This window comes from Phyllobates terribilis, unplaced genomic scaffold, assembly GCF_046119375.1.
Source record: "Phyllobates terribilis strain yellow unplaced genomic scaffold, ASM4611937v1 Scaffold_7__3_contigs__length_470593459, whole genome shotgun sequence".
In the NCBI taxonomy this organism is placed as follows: Eukaryota; Metazoa; Chordata; class Amphibia; order Anura; family Dendrobatidae; genus Phyllobates; species Phyllobates terribilis.
The window spans coordinates 8,091,512-8,114,749 of NW_027362767.1; the positions used below are offsets into that span (position 1 = coordinate 8,091,512).

Below are 23,238 nucleotides of genomic sequence, written 5' to 3' on the forward strand. Positions count from 1 at the left end.
CTGGGAGTGAATATGGCAGTGAGAGCCCAACGAGTCCACCACTGGGCGTATGCTGGCGACAAATCCCCTCGGTCGCAGATGTTTGACCTGCTGCATCTCGTTCAGAAGTGGCTGCAGCCAGAGTCCTCCACTGCGGCCCAGATGGTTGAGTGGGTGGTGACTGATAGGTTCATGCACTCCCTTCCCAAATCGTTACAGACTTGGGTTGCCCAGGGCGATCCCCAGAAACCAGATGACTTCATCGGCCTGGTAGAGAGGTACCAGGTGGTTGACAAATCCCTCGGTAAACCAGAAATAGTCACTCCTCCGTACTGGGATACCCAAAAGGGGGCGGGTTCACCACAGAAGGGGTCTAGAGCCACCACTGTGGGGCGTCCCACTCCCACTGAAGGTGCCACAAGGACTGTTGCTAAGATCTAGTCTGTTGGCGGTGTCACAACCCTGGACATGTAGCCGCTAGGTGTCATATGTCCCCTGAACGCATGGACTTCAGCCTAGGCAGACGGGTCTCCTATTATGCTTATCCAGCCTGCAGCGTGGACTGTCGACCCGGCGAGGGGCCGCAGGTGTGTGCCGTATCCATTAATGGAGTAAAGCTGCTTGGGCTGTTAGACTCTGGGAGTCTGGTGACTTTAATCAGTGCTGCCCTTCCCCACCAGTTAGTCACTTCCAAAACTGAGGGTGTTCGGTGCATCCATGGGGACGCCAAGGACTACCCCGTGGCCACAGTGACAGTCGGAACAGACTGTGGTGCTCAGTACCACGAAGTCGGGGTGGTTAAGGACCTGATACATCCCGTCATACTGGACCGTGATTTTTCTTTATTTTGGGACTTGTGGGAGAAGGGAACCAGACTAATTAGCGTGGGTAAAAAACAGGTCCCTTGGGCAGAACTCCTGACGAAGTCTCAAGTGGATGAGTTCCCACTGTTGAGTCTTTGCTGGCGATGTGGGCGAGAAGGTGACCGATGAGGCCGACCTCCCTGAGTTGGATGTGTCCGGAGAGAACTTTGGAACTGCTCAACTTCGGGACCTGACCTTAAAGGGGGCGTTTGACCAGGTTACTGTGTGTAATGGGGTTGCCCAAGAGCCGGGGACCGACACCAGGTTCCCCCACTTTGCAGTTCAGGGGGAGTTGTTATATTGGGTGGCCAAACTAAGGGGCGGTGAGATAGTGGAACAACTGTTAGTCCCAAGGCCATACAGACGGAGGGTACTGGATATGGCCCATTCACATATTCTGGGGGACACCTAGGGGTCGAGAAATCTCAGGAGAGAATTTTAAGAAGGTTTTATTGGCCGGGGTGTTACCAAGAAATTCTCATCTATTGTAGGTCCTGCACCACTTGCCAAATAAGTGCTCCCTCTTCCCACTTCCGTAGTCCATTAGTTCCACTACCAGTGATAGAGGTCCCCGTTGAGAGGATTGCTATGGACCTAGTAAGGCCCTTAGTCAAATCAGCCCGAGGCCACCAATACATTCTGGTGATCATGGACTATGCGACCCGGTATTCAGAAGCGGTGCCGCTAAGAAACTCATCGTGTAAATGCATAGCCAGGGAACTTATCCATATATTTGCCAGTACCGATCTGCCGAAAGAAATCCTAACGGACCCCGTTTATGAGCAAGGTAATGAAGGAACTGTGCAAGGTCCTCCAGATTACCCAGCTGCGAACCTCTGTGTATCATCCGCAGACAGACAGATTAGTAGAGCGCTTTAACAAGACCATGAAAGCGATGCTCAAGAAAGTCGTAGAGAAGGATGGATGTGACTGGGACTACCTGCTACCCTTCCTGCTCTACTCGGTAAGGGAGGTCCCACAAGCCTCTACCGGTTTTTCTCCGTTTGAGCCTCGGTATGGACGACACTGCGAGGGCTCCTGGATATCGCTAAGGAAACCTGGGAAGCCGAGGCTACGCCCCACCGGAACATCATTGAACATTTCACCCAGATGCAGGAAAGAATAGCAAAAGTGATGCCGATCGTGTAAGTTCATCTACTCCAGGCGCAGGAAGCTCAGGCAAGGGTCTATAACCGATCGGCAGTTCCAGCCTGGGGACTGTGTTTTGGTGCTACTCCCTACAGTCGAGAACAAGTTCCTGGCCAAATGGCAAGGTCCGTATGAGGTGGTGGAGAAAGTCAGCAAAGTTAATTATAAAGTCCACCAGCCTGGCCGAAGAAAGCCGCACCAAATATACCATGTGAACTTGCTCAAGACATGGCGGGACCAGGAACCTGTGGAAACTCCTTGCCTGGGAGCCGCTCCCGAAGGCCAGGTGGAAGAGGTCATTATAGCAGAGACTCTATCGCAGGCCCAGAAGCAACAGTGTCGAGAACTACTACAGTGGAATCGTGACCTGTTCTCAGCGTTGCCGAGACATACTCAGGTGGTAGAGCGTGACGTACTGACAGAGCCACATGTAAGAGTGAATCTGAAGCCGTACCGAATTCCAGAAGCACGCCGGGAGGTGATCTCAGCTGAGGTTAAGAGGATGTTAGACCTCGGAGTGATAGAGGAGTCAAAGAGTGGGTGGTCGAGCCCAATCGTCCTCGTGCCAAAATCCAACAGAGAGTGGAGGTTTTGTAATGATTACCGCCGGCTGAATGAGGTGTCCAAGAGTGACACGTACCCGATGCCCTGCGTCGACGAACTCATCGAGAGACTTGGACCGGCAAGGTACATCACCACACTTGACCTGATGAAGGGCTACTGGCAGATCCCCATGTCCCAGACAACCAAGAAGAAGACGGCTTTCTTGACACCTGATGGGTGCTTTCAATACAGTCGGATGCCGTTCGGACTACAGGGGGCCCTAGCCACCTTCCAGAGGGCTATGGATCGGATCCTAGCCCCACATAAGAAGTATGCCGCAGCCTACCTTGACGACATTGTAGTCTTTAGCCCAGACTGGGTTAGTCATCTACCTAAACTAAAGGCCATTCTGGATGACTGAGGAAGGCGGGATTTACCATAAATCCGAGAAAATGTGCCATCGGAAAAGAGGAGGCCAAGTACTTGGGCTATGTTGTCAGGAGAGGCGAAATAAAACCGCAAATTAATAAAGTGGAGGCAATCCAGACCAGGCTGCAACCGATCTCCAAGAAGCAAGTAAGAGCGTTCCTGGGAATGGTGGGATATTACCGGCGGTTTATCCCAAATTTTGCCATGATGGCCGCGCCGCTGACAGATCTCCTGAAAGGCACCAGATCAACCATGGTGAAGTGGACGGAGGAAACAGAGACAGCAGATGAAGCTAGCACTGTGTAAGCAGCCGGTTCTGGTCGCACCAGACTTCAAGAAAGAGTTTGTGGTCCAGACAGACGCTTCAGAGGTTGGTCTCGGAGCCGTACTCTCTCAAGAGATAAATGGGGAAGAACATCCCATTCTCTATCTGAGCCGGAAGCTCTCGTCCTGCGAGAAAAACTGCACGATAGTAGAAAAAGAGCGTCTAGCCATAAAATGGGCTGTAGATACTCTAAGATATTACCTACTAGGCCGGAAGTTTAAGTTGGTATCAGACCATGCCCCTTTGAGATGGTTGAGGGAAAAGAAGGGTAAAAATGCCAGGGTAACTAGATGGTTCCTAGCTCTTCAGGACTTTAACTTTCAGGTGGAGCATAGGCCCGGGAAGTTACACAGGAACGCTGGTGCCCTCTCTAGAATTCCCTGTCTGGTATCAGAAGGTGCCCAAACCCCTGGCTTTATGCAGAGGGATATGTGACAGAGTCACTGGTTTGATATACGAGGGGAGGTATGTGTCACTCAGGTTGCTCTCCTGTGTGTACTGAAACCTACTAAATTTCTGCCAGCATGTTTAATGCTGGAGGTTAACTTTCTTAAAGGGTGTGGTTTTATGGGAATGTCAAAGAGGGTGGGAGGCCATTCACACTACCTCCCCTCAGGGTGTGGCTGAGCAGGGTTAAATACACAGGCAGTAGTTGCTCCATGTAGTGTGTGGTCTGGAGAGTGTGGCTTCCATATAGGATCCTCTTGCCATCACTTCAGAACGATTTCCCCTGTAATTTACTAGTCCTAAGGGTTCACATACTTTTGCTACCTCTGATATGGATCATTTTGCTCAATAAAAAAGCAAACAAAGTCTAACAGCCGATTCATCATGAGCGGTGAGTTTCTCTCTGGTATTGATTGGGAGAGAGGGGGGGGGGGGCGGGTCCTCGTGTATCTGTGGCGCCTCCACTCCAGAACGTCAGGGATCGGAGCAAGATCAAGATTTGTGGTGTAGGAATCACGATTTGTGGACCCCCCCCACCGTGGAACCCCCCCACTGCGGACCCCTCCACCGAGGAACCCCAACCCCCCACTGCGGACCCCTCCACCGAGGAACCCCACCCCCCCACTGCAGACACCCCCACCGAGGGACCCCCCACTGCGGACCACTAGACCCCCCCACCGAGGAACCCCACCCCCCACTGCGGACCACCCGACCCCCACCGAGGAACTCCACCCCCCCACTGCGGACCCCTCCACCGAGAAACCCCTCCCCCCCACTGCAGAACCCCAACCCCACCCCCACTGAGGAGGGTAATTATTATTATTTCCGGGAGTTACAGTGACGCTTTTCCTACAATCTTGGAGACTCTTCGTTCCCTTTTCCTATTTCTAGCATTTGTGTGAAATTCTGCTGCGGATTTCGGGGACATTTATGCAGAGACTAGATGGTGGCCCGATTCCAACGCATCGGGTATTCTAGAATATGTATGGGGCCGACCGGGCGCAATCAGCAGAGCGATGTTTAAATTTGGCGGCAATAATACTGATTGGTTGCGGCCGGCGGTCGCGACCAATCAGCAGAGCGGTATTTAAATTTGGCGCCAATAATGGTGATTGGTCATGGCCGCGACCAATCAGCAGAGCGGTGTTTAAATGTGGCGCCAATAATGCTGATTATTCGTGACCGGTAACCGCGACCAATCAGCAGAGCGGTGTTTAAATTTGGCGGCAATATCGCTGATTGGTCACGGCCGGTGGTTGCGACTAATCAGCAGAGCGAGGTTTCAATTTGGCGCCAATACTGCTGATTGGTCGCAGCCGGCGACCGCGACTAATCAGCAGAGCGTTGTTTAAATTTTGCGCCAAAATCGCTGATTGGTCGCGGACGCCAGACGCGACCAATCAGCAGAGCGGTGTTTAAATTTTGCGCCAAGTTCACTGATTGGTCGGGTGCGGAGACCGCGACCAATCAGCGAATCGTATTGGTGAGGACCGGGGAGCGCCGCTGCCTGTGCGGCTACTTCCGCTGCAAGAAGCCGAGACATGAGCGACTGCTCGCTGCAGAAGTATCCCGACCCGCAGCGCTGCTCCCCGGTCCTCCCTTGACACCCTAGCCGCTGATCTCCCGACAGTAGCCGCATGGTGTTACTAAGGTCCGGACATTTGTGTTCAAAATCGCTGATTGGTCACGGGCGCTGCCCGCGACCAATCACCACTTTGGGCGCCACATTTAAATATCGGCCGCGACCAATCACCGATCTTGGCGCCACATTTAAACACCGCTGTGCTGATTGGTCGCGGACCCTGCCCGCGACCAATCACTAATTTGGGCGCCACATTTAAATATCCGCTGCGACCAATCACTGATCTTGGCGCCACATTTAAACACCGCTGTGCTGATTGGTCGCGGACCCTGCCCGCGACCAATCACCGATTTGAGCGCCACATTTAAATAGCGGCCGCGACCAATCACCGATCTTGGCGCAACATTTAAACACCGCTGTGCTGATTGGTCGCGGAACCCTGCCTGCGACCAATCACCGATTTGAGCGCCACATTTAAATAGCGGCCGCGACCAATCACCGATCTTGGCGCAACATTTAAACACCGCTGTGCTGATTGGTCGCGGACGCTGCTCGCGACCAATCACCGATTTGGGCGCCACATTTAAATAGCGTCCGCGACCAATCAGCACAGCGGTGTTTAAATGTGTCTGCAAGATCGGTGATTGGTCGTGGCAGCTATTTAAATGTGGCGCCCAAATCGGTGATTGGTCGCTGCCGCTATTTAAATGTGGCGCACAAATCGGTGATTGGTCGCGGTCTTCGGCCGCGACCAATCACTGATCTTGCCGCAAAAGTTAAACACCGCTGTGCTGATTTGTCGCGGACGCTGCCCGCGACCAATCACCGATTTTGGCGCCACATTTAAATAGCGCCCGCGACCAATCACCGATTTGGGCGCCAAATTTAAATAGCGGCCGCAACCAATCACCGATCTTGCAGACACATTTAAACACCGCTGTGCTGATTGGTCGCGAATGCTATTTAAATGTGGCGCCCAAATCGGTGATTGGTCGCGGGCAGCGGCCGCGACCAATCAGCACAGTGGTGTTTAACTTTTGGGCCAAGATCAGTGATTGGTCGCGGCGAGAGATCGCGACCAATCAGCGAATCGTATTGGTGAGGACCGGGGAGCGGAATCGTATTGGTGAGGACCGGGGAGCGGCGCTACCTGTGCGGCTACTTCCGCTGCGAGAACCCGGGACATGAGCGACTGCTCGCAGCAGAAGTAACCCGACCCGCAGTGCCGCTCCCCGGTCCTCCCTTGACACCCTAGCCGCATGGATGTCAGCGCCGCTGCCTGTGCGGATACTTCCGCTGCGAGAACCTGGGACATGAGCGACTGCTCGCAGCAGAAGTATCCCGACCCGCAGCGCCGCTCCCCGGTCCTCCCTTGACACCCTAGCCGCATGGATGTCAGCGCCGCTGTCTGTGCGGATACTTCCGCTGCGAGAACCCGGGACATGAGCGACTGCTCGCAGAAGTATCCCGACAAGCAGCGGCGCTCCCCGGTCCTCCATTCACACCCTAGCCGCATGGATGTCAGCGCCGCTGTCTGTGCGGATACTTCCGCTACGAGAACCCGGGACATGAGCGACTGCTCGCAGCAGAAGTATCCCGACCCGCAGCGCCACTCCCCGGTCCTCCCTTGACACCCTAGCCGCATGGATGTCAGCGCCGCTGCCTGTGCGGATACTTCCGCTGCGAGAACCTGGGACATGAGCGACTGCTCGCAGCAGAAGTATCCCGACCCGCAGCGCCGCTCCCCGGTCCTCCCTTGACACCCTAGCCGCATGGATGTCAGCGCCGCTGTCTGTGCGGATACTTCCGCTGCGAGAACCCGGGACATGAGCGACTGCTCGCAGAAGTATCCCGACCCGCAGCGCCGCTCCCCGGTCCTCCCTTCACACCCTAGCCGCATGGATGTCAGCGCCGCTGTCTGTGCGGATACTTCCGCTACGAGAACCCGGGACATGAGCGACTGCTCGCAGCAGAAGTATCCCGACCCGCAGCGCCGCTCCCCGGTCCTCCCTTCACACCCTAGCCGCAAGGAGGTCAGCGCCGCTGTCTGTGCGGATACTTCCGCTACGAGAACCCGGGACATGAGCGGGCGCTCTCAGAAGTATCCCGACAAGCAGCGGCGCTCCCCGGTCCTCCCTTCACACCCTAGCCGCATGGAGGTCAGCGCCGCTGTCTGTGCGGATACTTCCGCTACGAGAACCCGGGACATGAGCGACTGCTCGCAGCAGAAGTATCCCGACCCGCAGCGCCGCTCCCCTGTCCTCCCTTGACACCCTAGCCGCATGGATGTCAGCGCCGCTGCCTGTGCGGATACTTCCGCTGCGAGAACCTGGGACATGAGCGACTGCTCGCAGCAGAAGTATCCCGACCCGCAGCGCCGCTCCCCGGTCCTCCCTTGACACCCTAGCCGCATGGATGTCAGCGCCGCTGTCTGTGCGGATACTTCCGCTGCGAGAACCCGGGACATGAGCAACTGCTTGCAGAAGTATCCCGACCCGCAGCGCCGCTCCCCGGTCCTCCCTTCACACCCTAGCCGCATGGATGTCAGCGCCGCTGTCTGTGCGGATACTTCCCCTACGAGAACCCGGGACATGAGCGACTGCTCGCAGCAGAAGTATCCCGACCCGCAGCGCCGCTCCCCGGTCCTCCCTTCACACCCTAGCCGCAAGGAGGTCAGCGCCGCTGTCTGTGCGGATACTTCCGCTACGAGAACCCGGGACATGAGCGGGCGCTCGCAGAAGTATCCCGACAAGCAGCGGCGCTCCCCGGTCCTCCCTTCACACCCTAGCCGCATGGAGGTCAGCGCCGCTGTCTGTGCGGATACTTCCGCTACGAGAACCCGGGACATGAGCGACTGCTCGCAGAAGTATCCCGACCCGCAGCGCCGCTCCCCGGTCCTCCCTTCACACCCTAGCCGCATGGATGTCAGCGCCGCTGTCTGTGCGGATACTTCCGCTACGAGAACCCGGGACATGAGCGACTGCTCGCAGCAGAAGTATCCCGACCCGCAGCGCCGCTCCCCGGTCCTCCCTTCACACCCTAGCCGCAAGGAGGTCAGCGCCGCTGTCTGTGCGGATACTTCCGCTACGAGAACCCGGGACATGAGCGGGCGCTCGCAGAAGTATCCCGACAAGCAGCGGCGCTCCCCGGTCCTCCCTTCACACCCTAGCCGCATGGAGGTCAGCGCCGCTGTCTGTGCGGATACTTCCGCTACGAGAACCCGGGATATGAGCGACTGCTCGCAGCAGAAGTATCCCGACCCGCAGCGCCGCTCCCCGGTCCTCCCTTGACACCCTAGCCGCATGGATGTCAGCGCCGCTGTCTGTGCGGATACTTCCGCTGCGAGAACCCGGGACATGAGCAACTGCTCGCAGAAGTATCCCGACCCGCAGCGCCGCTCCCCGGTCCTCCCTTCACACCCTAGCCGCATGGATGTCAGCGCCGCTGTCTGTGCGGATACTTCCCCTACGAGAACCCGGGACATGAGCGACTGCTCGCAGCAGAAGTATCCCGACCCGCAGCGCCGCTCCCCGGTCCTCCCTTCACACCCTAGCCGCAAGGAGGTCAGCGCCGCTGTCTGTGCGGATACTTCCGCTACGAGAACCCGGGACATGAGCGGGCGCTCGCAGAAGTATCCCGACAAGCAGCGGCGCTCCCCGGTCCTCCCTTCACACCCCTCCCTTCACACCCTAGCCGCATGGAGGTCAGCGCCGCTGTCTGTGCGGATACTTCCGCTACGAGAACCCGGGACATGAGCGACTGCTCGCAGAAGTATCCCGACCCGCAGCGCCGCTCCCCGGTCCTCCCTTCACACCCTAGCCGCATGGATGTCAGCGCCGCTGTCTGTGCGGATACTTCCGCTACGAGAACCCGGGACATGAGCGACTGCTCGCAGCAGAAGTATCCCGACCCGCAGCGCCGCTCCCCGGTCCTCCCTTCACACCCTAGCCGCAAGGAGGTCAGCGCCGCTGTCTGTGCGGATACTTCCGCTACGAGAACCCGGGACATGAGCGGGCGCTCGCAGAAGTATCCCGACAAGCAGCGGCGCTCCCCGGTCCTCCCTTCACACCCTAGCCGCATGGAGGTCAGCGCCGCTGTCTGTGCGGATACTTCCGCTACGAGAACCCGGGATATGAGCGACTGCTCGCAGCAGAAGTATCCCGACCCGCAGCGCCGCTCCCCGGTCCTCCCTTCACACCCTAGCCGCATGGAGGTCAGCGGCGCCGGCGGTCGGGAGATGAGCGCCTCGCGCCTGTCATCTCCCGGCTGCATCGCCGCTGAGCTCCGTCCCGCAGATGAGCCGCTAACGGCCGCCATCTTTTTTCAGAAATCCCGCGTCGCTGATTGGCCGCTGCCGGACCAATGAGCGACGCGGGATTTCCAGGACAGACAGACACACAGACAGACGGGATAAGACGATTATATATATATATAGATGTGGAAAGATCTGAAGGGTTCACAAGCTTCTAAGCAGCAGAATACGTGAGTGACAGCGACCCCGCCCTCCTGTACAGGCAGATGACAGGACGGTGACGGACCGGCCCTCGAGGGTGACACCGGATGAATGTGCCGGGAGCGGAGGAGCGGAGGAGCAGACCCGCCGCCGCCGCCGCCGCAGCCACCCACGGTCCGTTCACTCCGAGCTGAATGGGTGAGGTCACATGACCAGTCTGCAGCACGTGACTTCCACAATTCCTTCATAGCTCCACCCTCTAGTCTCACAGTTCGCTCCTGATTAGGTTTAGTTTCATGACGTAATGCTCTGTGATTGGTTCCTGATAGTAACACTATCGTTGCTGGGAACCTCTTTGAAGCTGCTGGAGATAACGGACCCGATAGCATCTCAAGGGTTAATGATGCTCCAGCTGTGACAGGGCGGCTCCTCCCGGAGAGCAGGGGCTTTGTGTGCGGGGCCGGGAATCGCGGAGCCTCAGAGCGACGGGACCGGAACCAGGACCGGGGGCGACTGCCGTGAGGGGCCCCGGGGATAGGGGGTCAGGGAACTAGGGGGTCTGCCGCGTGAAGGGGTCCCAGGATTAGGGGGTCTGCCGCGTGAGGGGGTCCCAGGATTAGAGGGTCTGCCGCGTGAAGGGGTCCCAGGATTAGGGGGTCTGCCGCGTGAGGGGGTTCCAGGATTAGAGGGTCTGCCGCGTGAAGGGGTCCCAGGATTAGGGGGTCCCAGGATTAGGGGGTCTGCCGCGTGAGAGGTCCCAGGATTAGGGGGTCTGCCGCGTGAGAGGTCCCAGGATTAGGGGGTCTGCCGCGTGAGGGGGTCCCAGGATTAGGGGGTCTGCCGCGTGAGGGGGTCCCAGGATTAGAGGGTCTGCCGCGTGAGGGGGTCCCAGGATTAGAGGGTCTGCCGCGTGAGGGGGTCCCAGGATTAGAGGGTCTGCCGCGTGAGGGGGTCCCAGGATTAGAGGGTCTGCCGCGTGAGGGGGTCCCAGGATTAGAGGGTCTGCCGCGTGAGGGGGTCCCAGGATTAGAGGGTCTGCCGCGTGAGGGGGTCCCAGGATTAGAGGGTCTGCCGCGTGAGGGGGTCCCAGGATTAGAGGGTCTGCCGCGTGAGGGGGTCCCAGGATTAGAGGGTCTGCCGCGTGAGGGGGTCCCAGGATTAGAGGGTCTGCCGCGTGAGGGGGTCCCAGGATTAGAGGGTCTGCCGCGTGAGGGGGTCCCAGGATTAGAGGGTCTGCCGCGTGAGGGGGTCCCAGGATTAGAGGGTCTGCCGCGTGAGGGGGTCCCAGGATTAGAGGGTCTGCCGCGTGAGGGGGTCCCAGGATTAGAGGGTCTGCCGCGTGAGGGGGTCCCAGGATTAGAGGGTCTGCCGCGTGAGGGGGTCCCAGGATTAGAGGGTCTGCCGCGTGAGGGGGTCCCAGGATTAGAGGGTCTGCCGCGTGAGGGGGTCCCAGGATTAGAGGGTCTGCCGCGTGAGGGGGTCCCAGGATTAGGGGGTCTGCCGCGTGAGGGGGTCCCAGGATTAGGGGGTCTGCCGCGTGAGGGGGTCCCAGGATTAGGGGGTCTGCCGCGTGTGGGGGTCCCAGGATTAGGGGGTCTGCCGCGTGAGGGGGGTCCCAGGATTAGGGGGTCTGCCGCGTGAGGGGGGTCCCAGGATTAGAGGGTCTGCCGCGTGAGGGGGGTCCCAGGATTAGAGGGTCTGCCGCGTGAGGGGGTCCCAGGATTAGAGGGTCTGCCGCGTGAGGGGGTCCCAGGATTAGAGGGTCTGCCGCGTGAGGGGGTCCCAGGATTAGAGGGTCTGCCGCGTGAGGGGGTCCCAGGATTAGGGGGGTCTGCCGCTTGAGGGGGTCCCAGGATTAGGGGGGGGGGTCTGCCGCGTGAGGGGGTCCCAGGATTAGGGGGGGGGGTCTGCCGCGTGAGGGGGTCCCAGGATTAGGGGGGGTCTGCCGCGTGAGGGGGTCCCAGGATTAGGGGGGGGGGGGGGTCTGCCGCGTGAGGGGGTCCCAGGATTAGGGGGGGGGTCTGCCGCGTGAGGGGGTCCCAGGATTAGGGGGGGTCTGCTGCGTGAGGGGGTCCCAGGATTAGGGGGGGTCTGCTGCGTGAGGGGGGTCTCAGGATTAGGTGGTCTGACGCGTGAGGGGGTCTCAGGATTAGGGGGTCTGATGTGAGGGGGGTCTCAGGATTAGGGGGGTCTGCTGCGTGAGGGGTCCCAAGATTATGGGGTCTGCCGCGTGAGGGGTCCCAGGATTAGGGGGTCTGCTGTGAGGGGTCACAGGATTAGGGAGTCTGCCGTGTGAAGGGTCCCGGGATTAGGGGGTCTGCCGTGTGAGGGGTCTCAGGTCTAGGGGGTCTGCCTTGTCTCCTTGTATTGGGGGTCTGCAATTTTGAGGCTCCAGGTATGAACGACTGTAGAAAGTCGACTGTTCCAAGTAGTTTTGGGGTTCTGGAACGAGAATCGGGGAGTGATGTGCGGGGGCCGCAGTCCTGCCAGGGTCCATCTAGCAGCTGCTGACAGTCGCGTTGAGTAGGAATGTCTGAGGGACTTCACAATGGGGCTGATGATGAGGATGGAGGGGTCCCATTTTATGTGAATAAGGGTGGTCTCCCCATAGATGAGCCCACATGGGAACGGATGTGGGGATACGTGGCACGGACTCATCCTGATGGGGAGAATCTTGTCAGGCTGATACGGAGCGCTGTGGACCTGCCTCGGGTAAGGGTCTTACTGGGGAAACATCTGTGGCCCCCGTTTCAGGAACTGACTGGAGGTATCTAATGCTACTTTCTACATCCACAGTTGCCAATCCCAGCAGTGCCAGCGCTGACGTCCGGAGCCTCCGTGCCGGAGCGGGTGGAGGCCGTGCAGCGCTACATCCGAGAGCTGCAGTATCCTTCACCCCGTTCTACCTCATCCATGGCACCTTCCCGGTGGTGTGGTCGATGTGACCGGTGGGTGGCACCTTTCCGGTGGTGTGATCGATGTGACCAGTGAGCCATACGGTCCTGGTGGATGCTTTGGTGTTGTGATCAGTGGGCAGCGCAATCACACTTGTGGTGTGATCGATGGGTGACGTGGTCATGTGACCAATGGGTGGCACAGTCCTGGTGGTGGTGTGATCGATGGGTGACGTGGTCATGTGAACGGTGGGTGGCATAGTCCCAGTGGTGGTGTGATCGATGTGACCGGTGGGCCACATGGTCCTGGTGGATGCTTGACAGTGTGATCGATGGGTGATGCGGTTATGTGACCAGTGGTCGCTGCCAATTTTGTGTGATGAGTAGATTTCTTTCCTCTGAAAAATCTTTTTGAAAAAACTTTAAATGGAAAATGCTGAAGAAAGCGGAGACGTCTCGTCATCGATCACTGAGATCCTAGAGAATTTTCCTCGTTTTGTCCATAGCAAAAATCTGGTGGACGCTGGAGGCGAGGGTCTTCCTCACGGGTTCTCCGGGGCCACGAGACTGCCGACCACCGACCTTAACTCCCAGCTCAGATACAATCACACAGGGACCCAGTTCTTTGAAATCAAGAAGACGCGGCCACTCACTGGGTGAGATATGCAGATGGTAATGTTTGGCAGTGGCATTGTGCATGCCCTGCCCAAAATCCAGTACAGGAGGGTGTCAGCTAATTAGATATTGGGGTACAGGATGGTGGGGGAGCAGAATGGTAATCGGGGGATATGGGATGAAGGGAATGGACTTAGGGGGTCTTAGACACTTCCTCCCCCATGTGCTGGAATCTTCCCCTTGAGGTGGACAGTGAATAATGGGGGTGATAGACTTTCTCTTCTCTCTTCCACAGGCTTATGGACCTGGCCAAAGAAATGACCAAGGAGGCTCTGCCGATCAAGTGCCTGGAGGCCGTGATTCTGGGTCTGTATCCTTTGTGGTAGGTTGACTCACTCAGCTGCTCTCAGAGGTAGACACAGGAAACTTGGGGGTCAAAGTCTATGGCTGTTTTATTGCTTTCATAAACCAGAAAACAACATAAACATGGCCTTAACGGCAAAACAAAAGATAAATGGTAGCACAGTTTATAGCAGTGTTTCCCAACCCCATCCTCACAGCCCCCCACAGGTCATGTTTTCAGGATCTCCTTAGTATTACACAGGTGATTGAAGTATCATCAAGGCATCAGGAATTCTCTCACCTGTGCAATACTAAGGAGATCCTGAAAACATGACGTGTGGGGGGCCATGAGGATGGGGTTTGGGAATCACTGGTTTATAGCATATGGGATTCGCCCACTCTGGTTGCCGTCCACTTCAGTTCCTACTGAGGTTTCACATAGGAGACTTCTCTCGCCTCCAGACAACAGAGAAAAAAACAGTGGTTGAGCATTTAACTTCCCCAGTCACACACTTGAGGTGGAGATATGGTGAATGACCTCCCTCCCGCACTATGGTCATTCACAAAACCAAGCCCTTTTAAAACGGAGGTTTAACCTCCCAGCACTAAACATGCTGGAGAAAACTTCAAGGTTAGGTTTCACTGCGGCTGTTAGCTTCAGTGAACTTATCTCCCCTCACATACATCACCAGTGACTCTGTCACACCTTCCAGAGGCAAATTTATGCCATATATCGAGGGTAGAAGGCATCACATCTGGAGCAGAATCCACAATTCTGCAGCATAGGTTTACACTCAGTGTACGTGAGTTAAACCAATTCAACTAAGGATAAACACACATAGCATATATATATATATTGGTAATTTTCTATGTGTCAATTCAATCATAGTAATGCATATACATACCAGCGAACTAGAGTGGAGACCACGATGTAATTTCTAGAATTTGATAATAATATAAGGTAATAAGGTCAGACAAAATATGCCTCAACTCCCTAACTAAGGGCTATTTCAGACGTCAGTGTGTCCGGTACATGTGGTGACACGTAGACCCATTCAAATGAATGGGTCTGTGCACATGTCAGTGTGTTTACATGGACCGTGTGTCCATGGGCAAAATACGTCGACATGTCCTTTTTTTTTTTCGTGCTGCACGGGCCGCAAAATGTCCCGCACTGATGACACACGGATGACATCTGTGTGTCATCAGTGTGACACGTACCGGCGCCTGCGAATCAGTTCCCAAACGCCAGCTGCTGAATGCTGCCCTCACTATTGTCCCCTGCTTGTGCTGTGATCAGCGCGAGCAAGGGACAATGATGAGAGCAGTAGTCTGCTCTCGCCGTGAAAATAAGAATAAAATAAAAAATCCTTATACTTACCTGTCCAAAGATGTCCCCCGCTGTAATCCATCTGACCGCTCACGCCGAGGAGTCGGAGAGAATGACTCGCTGCAGTGAGCGGTGTCCTGTCACTCACTGAGCGCAACTCCGGGGCTCGCTCGCTGCATCGAGTCATGCTTCTCGGCGTGAGCGGTCAGATGAGTTACAGCAGGGGACATCTTCAGACTGGTGAGTATAAGGATTTTTTATTTTATTCTTATTTTTAAACCTGGACACAGCGGAAGCAGACTGTTACTCTCATCATTGTCCCTTGCTCGCGTTGATTGCAGCACCGGCAGGGGACAATGATGAGGGCAGCATTCAGCACCCGGCGCTTGGGAGCAGCACTATCTGTACCGCTGATTCCCCAGCGCCGGTACGTGTGATCCTGATGCGATGCACGTTGCCACACAGGTGCACACGGACATCTCTGGTACTGTTTTTTCCGGCAAATATCAGGACGTGGGAAACCGGCCTAAAGCTCGGTCCAAAACATGCGTTGGGGTTCAGCGCCACACCATAGCGGCCTCTACATTTCCACTGGTATGTATGTCTACCTATACCTACAGTAGTGTTCAAAAACACAAACTAAGCACAAAATCTTTCTACTAGCTTTTATTTCCAGCATTGGGAACATTGCACACTGTTTTCTAATTCACAGCATGAAGAGAAATTTAGATAATTTTTAACTACTTTACAGAAAATAACAAAAAATGAACATTGTTCTCTTCTAAAAAATAGCAGTGTCTGCATTTGTCTTTACAAACTCACAACATGTCTTTTTTTTTTTTTTTTTGAGGATTTAGCATTCCTATGAATCACTAACCTAATATTTAGTTGTTACCCACAGTTTTTTTTAGAACTGCTTCACATCTATGTTGCATAGAGTCCAGGACTGTGGAGTCGCTATAAAATGGAGCGACTCCAACTCCTAAAATGTAAAATAAATTGGGTGCAGTAGTTCAATGCAGTTTGTGGGGAATATTTTTTTCATAAGAATTTGGGAAAGTTATGAAATGTCCTATAAATGTCTGTCCTATTCCTGATCTTAGGGTCTGGACTTTTAGCGGAGATGAATCTGTGCTACAGTAAATTTATCCCTTACACATCAGCCGTGTATGAGGGAGTCGGTGTCATGGAAATTGAGGAGTTGGAGGTTTGGCTTACCGACTCCAGAGCCCTGATAGGTACCAGTAGTTGGTTGACTCTTGTCATTCCAGCCCAGGATGCTTTAACTTCATCCCACAATTTGTTGGCTTTGCCTCAGAAACGGCATTTTTGATGTCACCCCACAAGTGTCCTATTGGATTAAGGTCCGGGGATTTGACTGGCCTCTCCATAACCTCAATTTTTAGGGACTATAACCAAGATTTTGCCCATTCACTGGTGTGTTTAGGGTCGTTGTCTTGGTGAAACACCCATTTCAAGGGCATATCCTCTTCAATCTAAGGCAACATGACCTCTTCAAGTATTTTAATATCTGCAAATGGTCCATGATTTCTGGTATATGGTAAATCGGTCCGGCACCATAGTAAGAGAAACATGCCCATATCATGATGCTTCCACCATGCTTCACTATCTGCAGGGTGTACTGTGGCTGAATGCAGAGTTTGGGGGTCGTCTGATGAACTGTCTGCGGCCCTTGGACCCAAAAAGAACAATTTTACTCTTATCAGTCCACAAAATGTTTCTCCATTTCTCTTTAGACCAGTTGATGTGTTCTTTGGCAGATTGTATCCGCTTCAGTACATTTCTTTTTATTAACAGTGGGACTTTGCGAGGACTTCTTGGTAAGAGATTAGCTTCACACAGGCATCTTCTGACTGTCACAGTCCTCACAGGTAACTGGAGACTGTCTGTGATCATCCTGGAGCTGATCATTGGCTGAGCCATTGCCATTCTGGCTATTCTTCCATCCATTCGGATGGTAATCTTCTGTTTTCTTCCACGTCTCTCTGGTTTTGCTTTCCATTTTAAAGCATTGGAGATCATTTTAGCTGAACAGCCCATCATTGTCTGCACTTCTTTATAAGTTTTACCCTCTCCAATCAACTTTTTAATCATAGTACACTGTTCTTCTGAACAATGTCTGGAACGACCCATATCTCTCAGGCTTTCAAGGAGAAATGCAGGTACAACATGTGCTGGCTTCACCCTTAAATAAGGACCCCCTGATTCCCACCTGTTTCTTCACAGAATGATTGACCTCACTGATTGATCTCCACACTGCTATTATTGTGAACACTCCCCGTACAATTAATTATTCACATACACAGACTCCGAAACCTGCAGATGATGAATGCGGAGGCTGGGGGTTTTCTTACAATCTACTGCACCAACTGGGAAATTGTCTGACATGTGGTGATAGAATCTATACCAGAAGCAGAGATTAATCTGGTCAGTCATATCGGAATGCTGGTAGTTTGAACACTACTGTACGTAGTATTACAGCATTATGTTTGTCTCTTATAATTTCCACTATTGATAGTATTTCCATAGTATACTTTATAATGGCTGCCATGTTAGTCATGAACCTCTTTTTACATTTTTCAATATCTATTTCATTATTATTTCTGGGCCAATATTGCATTATTAGCACCTGTGCACTTTACATTGAGCTCTGAGCAGTTTTGTTAGCCATTTTTTGTCTGACCTTTAGTCTATGTTGTTCTATACAGCATTGATTTATTATAAGCACTGGTGCCGTTTATAAAGGCCTATTGCAATTGTCACAGCGCTGTGTAGATGGAGGCTCCGCGAGGCTGACAACGCAGCACTGTGTAGATGGTGGCTCCGCGAGGCTGATGGCACAGCACTGTGTAGATAGAGGTTCTGCGAGGCTGATGGCACAGCGCTCTGTAGATAGAGGTTCTGCGAGGCTGATGGCACAGCGCTCTGTAGATAGAGGTTCTGCGAGGCTGATGGCGCAGTGTAGATGGAAGCTCTGCAAGGCTGATGGCGCAGTGTAGATGGAGGCTCTGTGAGGCTGATGGCACAGTGTAGATGGAGGCTCTGTGAGGCTGATGGCGCAGTGTAGATGGAGGCTCTGTGAGGCTGATGGCGCAGTGTAGATGGAGGCTCTGTGAGGCTGATGGCACAGTGTAGATGGAGGCTCTGTGAGGCTGATGGCGCAGTGTAGATGGAGGCTCTGTGAGGCTGATGGCGCAGTGCAGATGGAGGCTTTGTGAGGCTGATGGCGCAGTGTAGATGGAGGCTCTGTGAGGCTGATGGCGCAGTGTAGATGGAGGCTCTGTGAGGCTGATGGTGCAGTGTAGATGGAGGCTCTGCGAGGCTGACGGCGCAGTGTAGATGGAGGCTCTGCGAGGCTGACGGCGCAGTGTAGATGGAGGTTCTGCGAGGCTGACGGCGCAGTGTAGATGGAGGCTCTGCGAGGCTGACGGCGCAGTGTAGATGGAGGCTCTGCGAGGCTGACGGCGCAGTGTAGATGGAGGCTCTGCGAGGCTGACGGCGCAGTGTAGATGGAGGCTCTGCGAGGCTGACGGCGCAGTGTAGATGGAGGCTCTGCGAGGCTGATGGTGCAGTGTAGATGGAGGTTCTGCGAGGCTGACGGTGCAGTGTAGATGGAGGTTCTGCGAGGCTGACGGTGCAGTGTAGATGGAGGATCTGTGAGGCTGACGGCGCAGTGTAGATGGAGGATCTGTGAGGCTGACGGCGCAGTGTAGATGGAGACTCTGTGAGGCTGACGGTGCAGTGTAGATTGAGGCTCTGCGAGGCTGATGGCGCAGTGTAGATGGAGGCTCTGCGAGGCTGATGGCGCAGTGTAGATGGAGACTCTGGGAGGCTGACGGCGCAGTGTAGATGGAGGCTGACGGCGCAGTGTAGATGGAGGCTCTGCGAGACTCATGGCGCAGTGTAGATGGAGGCTCTGCGAGGCTGACGGCGCAGTGTAGATGGAGGCTCTGCGAGGCTGATGGTGCAGTGTAGAAGGAGGCTCTGCGAGGCTGACGGCGCAGTGTAGTTGGAGGCTGACGGTGCAGTGTAGATGAAGGCTCTGTGAGGCTGACGGTGCAGTGTAGATGGAGGCTGACGGTGCAGTGTAGATGGAGGCTGGCGGTGCAGTGTAGATGGAGGCTGACGGTGCAGTGTAGATGGAGGCTGACGGTGCAGTGTAGATGGAGGCTGACGGTGCAGTGTAGATGGAGGCTGACGGTGCAGTGTAGATGGAGGCTGACGGTGCAGTGTAGATGGAGGCTGACGGTGCAGTGTAGATGGAGGCTGACGGTGCAGTGTAGATGGAGGCTGACGGTGCAGTGTAGATGGAGGCTCTGCGAGGCTGATGGCGCAGTGTAGATGGAGGCTCTGCGAGGCTGATGGCGCAGTGTAGATGGAGACTCTGTGAGGCTGACGGCGCAGTGTAGATGGAGGCTGACGGCGCAGTGTAGATGGAGGCTGACGGCGCAGTGTAGATGGAGGCTGACGGCGCAGTGTAGATGGAGGCTGACGGCGCAGTGTAGATGGAGGCTCTGTGAGGCTGATGGTGCAGTGTAGAAGGAAGCTCTGCGAGGCTGACGGTGCAGTGTAGATGGAGGCTGACGGTGCAGTGTAGATGGAGGCTGGCGGTGCAGTGTAGATGGAGGCTGACGGTGCAGTGTAGATGGAGGCCCTGTGAGTCTGAAGGTGTAGTGTAGATGGAGGCTCTGTGAGGCTGACGGTGCAGTGTAGATGAAGGCTCTGTGAGGCTGAAGGTGCAGTGTAGATGGAGGCTGACGGTGCAGTGTAGATGGAGGCTGGCGGTGCAGTGTAGATGGAGGCTGGCGGTGCAGTGTAGATGGAGGCTGGCGGTGCAGTGTAGATGGAGGCTGACGGTGCAGTGTAGATGGAGGCTGACGGTGCAGTGTAGATGGAGGCTGACGGTGCAGTGTAGATGGAGGCTGACGGTGCAGTGTAGATGGAGGCTGACGGTGCAGTGTAGATGGAGGCTGACGGTGCAGTGTAGATGGAGGCTCTTTGAGGCTGAAGGTGTAGTGTAGATGGAGGCTCTGTGAGGCTGAAGGTGTAGTGTAGATGGAGGCTCTGTGAGGCTGATGGTGCAGTGTAGATGGAGGCTCTGCGAGGCTGACGGCGCAGTGTAGATGGAGGCTCTGCGAGGCTGACGGTGCAGTGTAGATGGAGGCTGACGGTGCAGTGTAGATGGAGGCTGACGGTGCAGTGTAGATGGAGGCTGGCGGCGCAGTGTAGATGGAGGCTGGCGGCGCAGTGTAGATGGAGGCTGACGGCGCAGTGTAGATGGAGGCTGACGGCGCAGTGTAGATGGAGGCTGACGGCGCAGTGTAGATGGAGGCTGACGGCGCAGTGTAGATGGAGGCTGACGGCGCAGTGTAGATGGAGGCTGACGGCGCAGTGTAGATGGAGGCTGACGGCGCAGTGTAGATGGAGGCTGACGGCGCAGTGTAGATGGAGGCTGACGGCGCAGTGTAGATGGAGGCTCCGCGAGGCTGACGGCGCAGTGTAGATGGAGGCTCCGCGAGGCTGACGGCGCAGTGTAGATGGAGGCTCCGCGAGGCTGACGGCGCAGTGTAGATGGAGGCTCCGCGAGGCTGACGGCGCCGTGTAGATGGAGGCTGACGGCGCCGTGTAGATGAAGGCTGACGGCGCCGCGTAGATGGAGGCTGACGGCGCCGCGTAGATGGAGGCTGACGGCGCCGCGTAGATGGAGGCTGACGGCGCCGCGTAGATGGAGGCTGACGGCGCCGCGTAGATGGAGGCTGACGGCGCCGCGTAGATGGAGGCTGACGGCGCCGCGTAGATGGAGGCTGACGGCGCCGCGTAGATGGAGGCTGACGGCGCCGCGTAGATGGAGGCTGACGGCGCCGCGTAGATGGAGGCTGACGGCGCCGCGTAGATGGAGGCTGACGGCGCCGCGTAGATGGAGGCTGACGGCGCAGCGTAGATGGAGGCTGACGGCGCAGCGTAGATGGAGGCTGACGGCGCAGCGTAGATGGAGGCTGACGGCGCAGCGTAGATGGAGGCTGACGGCGCAGCGTAGATGGAGGCTGACGGCGCAGCGTAGATGGAGGCTGACGGCGCAGCGTAGATGGAGGCTGACGGCGCAGCGTAGATGGAGGCTGACGGCGCAGCGTAGATGGAGGCTGACGGCGCAGCGTAGATGGAGGCTGACGGCGCAGTGTAGATGGAGGCTCCGCGAGGCTGACGGTGCAGTGTAGGTGGAGGCTGACGGTGCAGTGTAGGTGGAGGCTGACGGTGCAGTGGAGGCTGTCGGTGCAGTGTAGGTGGAGGCTGTCGGTGCAGTGTAGGTGGAGGCTGTCGGTGCAGTGTAGGTGGAGGCTGTCGGTGCAATGTAGGTGGAGTCTCTGCGAGGCTGATGGCGCAGTTTAGATGGAGGCTCTGCGAGGCTGATGGCGCTGTGTAGATGGAGTCTCTGCGAGGCTGACGGCGCTGTGTAGATGGAGGCTCTGCGAGGCTGACGGCGCAGTGTAGATGGAGGCTCTGCGAGGCTGACGGCGCAGTGTAGATGGAGACTCTGTGAGGCTGACGGTGCAGTGTAGATTGAGGCTCTGCGAGGCTGATGGCGCAGTGTAGATGGAGGCTCTGCGAGGCTGACGGCGCAGTGTAGATGGAGGCTGACGGCGCAGTGTAGATGGAGGCTGACGGCGCAGTGTAGATGGAGGCTGACGGCGCAGTGTAGATGGAGGCTCTGCGAGACTCATGGCGCAGTGTAGATGGAGGCTCTGCGAGGCTGACGGCGCAGTGTAGATGGAGGCTCTGCGAGGCTGATGGCGCAGTGTAGAAGGAGGCTCTGCGAGGCTGACGGCGCAGTGTAGTTGGAGGCTGACGGTGCAGTGTAGATGAAGGCTCTGTGAGGCTGAAGGTGCAGTGTAGATGGAGGCTGACGGTGCAGTGTAGATGGAGGCTGGCGGTGCAGTGTAGATGGAGGCTGGCGGTGCAGTGTAGATGGAGGCTGACGGTGCAGTGTAGATGGAGGCTGACGGTGCAGTGTAGATGGAGGCTGACGGTGCAGTGTAGATGGAGGCTCTGCGAGGCTGATGGCGCAGTGTAGATGGAGGCTCTGCGAGGCTGATGGCGCAGTGTAGATGGAGACTCTGTGAGGCTGACGGCGCAGTGTAGATGGAGGCTGACGGCGCAGTGTAGATGGAGGCTGACGGCGCAGTGTAGATGGAGGCTGACGGCGCAGTGTAGATGGAGGCTGACGGCGCAGTGTAGATGGAGGCTGACGGCGCAGTGTAGATGGAGGCTCTGTGAGGCTGATGGTGCAGTGTAGAAGGAAGCTCTGCGAGGCTGACGGTGCAGTGTAGATGGAGGCTGGCGGTGCAGTGTAGATGGAGGCTGACGGTGCAGTGTAGATGGAGGCTCTGTGAGTCTGAAGGTGTAGTGTAGATGGAGGCTCTGTGAGGCTGACGGTGCAGTGTAGATGAAGGCTCTGTGAGGCTGAAGGTGCAGTGTAGATGGAGGCTGACGGTGCAGTGTAGATGGAGGCTGGCGGTGCAGTGTAGATGGAGGCTGGCGGTGCAGTGTAGATGGAGGCTGGCGGTGCAGTGTAGATGGAGGCTGACGGTGCAGTGTAGATGGAGGCTGACGGTGCAGTGTAGATGGAGGCTGACGGTGCAGTGTAGATGGAGGCTGACGGTGCAGTGTAGATGGAGGCTGACGGTGCAGTGTAGATGGAGGCTGACGGTGCAGTGTAGATGGAGGCTGACGGTGCAGTGTAGATGGAGGCTGACGGTGCAGTGTAGATGGAGGCTGACGGTGCAGTGTAGATGGAGGCTGACGGTGCAGTGTAGATGGAGGCTGACGGTGCAGTGTAGATGGAGGCTGACGGTGCAGTGTAGATGGAGGCTGACGGTGCAGTGTAGATGGAGGCTGACGGTGCAGTGTAGATGGAGGCTGACGGTGCAGTGTAGATGGAGGCTGACGGTGCAGTGTAGATGGAGGCTGACGGTGCAGTGTAGATGGAGGCTGACGGTGCAGTGTAGATGGAGGCTGACGGTGCAGTGTAGATGGAGGCTGACGGTGCAGTGTAGATGGAGGCTGACGGTGCAGTGTAGATGGAGGCTGACGGTGCAGTGTAGATGGAGGCTGACGGTGCAGTGTAGATGGAGGCTGACGGTGCAGTGTAGATGGAGGCTGACGGTGCAGTGTAGATGGAGGCTGACGGTGCAGTGTAGATGGAGGCTGACGGTGCAGTGTAGATGGAGGCTGACGGTGCAGTGTAGATGGAGGCTGACGGTGCAGTGTA

The 23,238-nt window shown here is 56.1% G+C and overlaps 1 protein-coding gene across 4 annotated transcripts in view; it reads left to right on the top strand.

The window, feature by feature from the left end:
- Window positions 1–3,952: 3,952 nt before the first annotated feature.
- Window positions 3,953–23,238, top strand: part of VASH1 (vasohibin 1) — a 166,097-nt gene continuing 146,811 nt past the window's right edge. The window contains exons 1-5 of one of the 4 annotated variants that reach the window (XM_073638104.1): window positions 10,063–10,288; window positions 12,382–12,482; window positions 12,567–12,718; window positions 13,171–13,320; window positions 13,575–13,649. In XM_073638104.1, the coding sequence (XP_073494205.1) occupies window positions 12,402–12,482; window positions 12,567–12,718; window positions 13,171–13,320; window positions 13,575–13,649 (458 nt within the window). In that variant the 5' untranslated portion in view covers window positions 10,063–10,288; window positions 12,382–12,401. Of the gene's footprint in view, window positions 4,127–10,062; window positions 10,289–11,932; window positions 12,483–12,566; window positions 12,719–13,170; window positions 13,321–13,574; window positions 13,650–23,238 lie in introns of those variants that run through there. The other 3 variants (XM_073638107.1, XM_073638103.1, XM_073638106.1) reach the window with 3 other exon arrangements.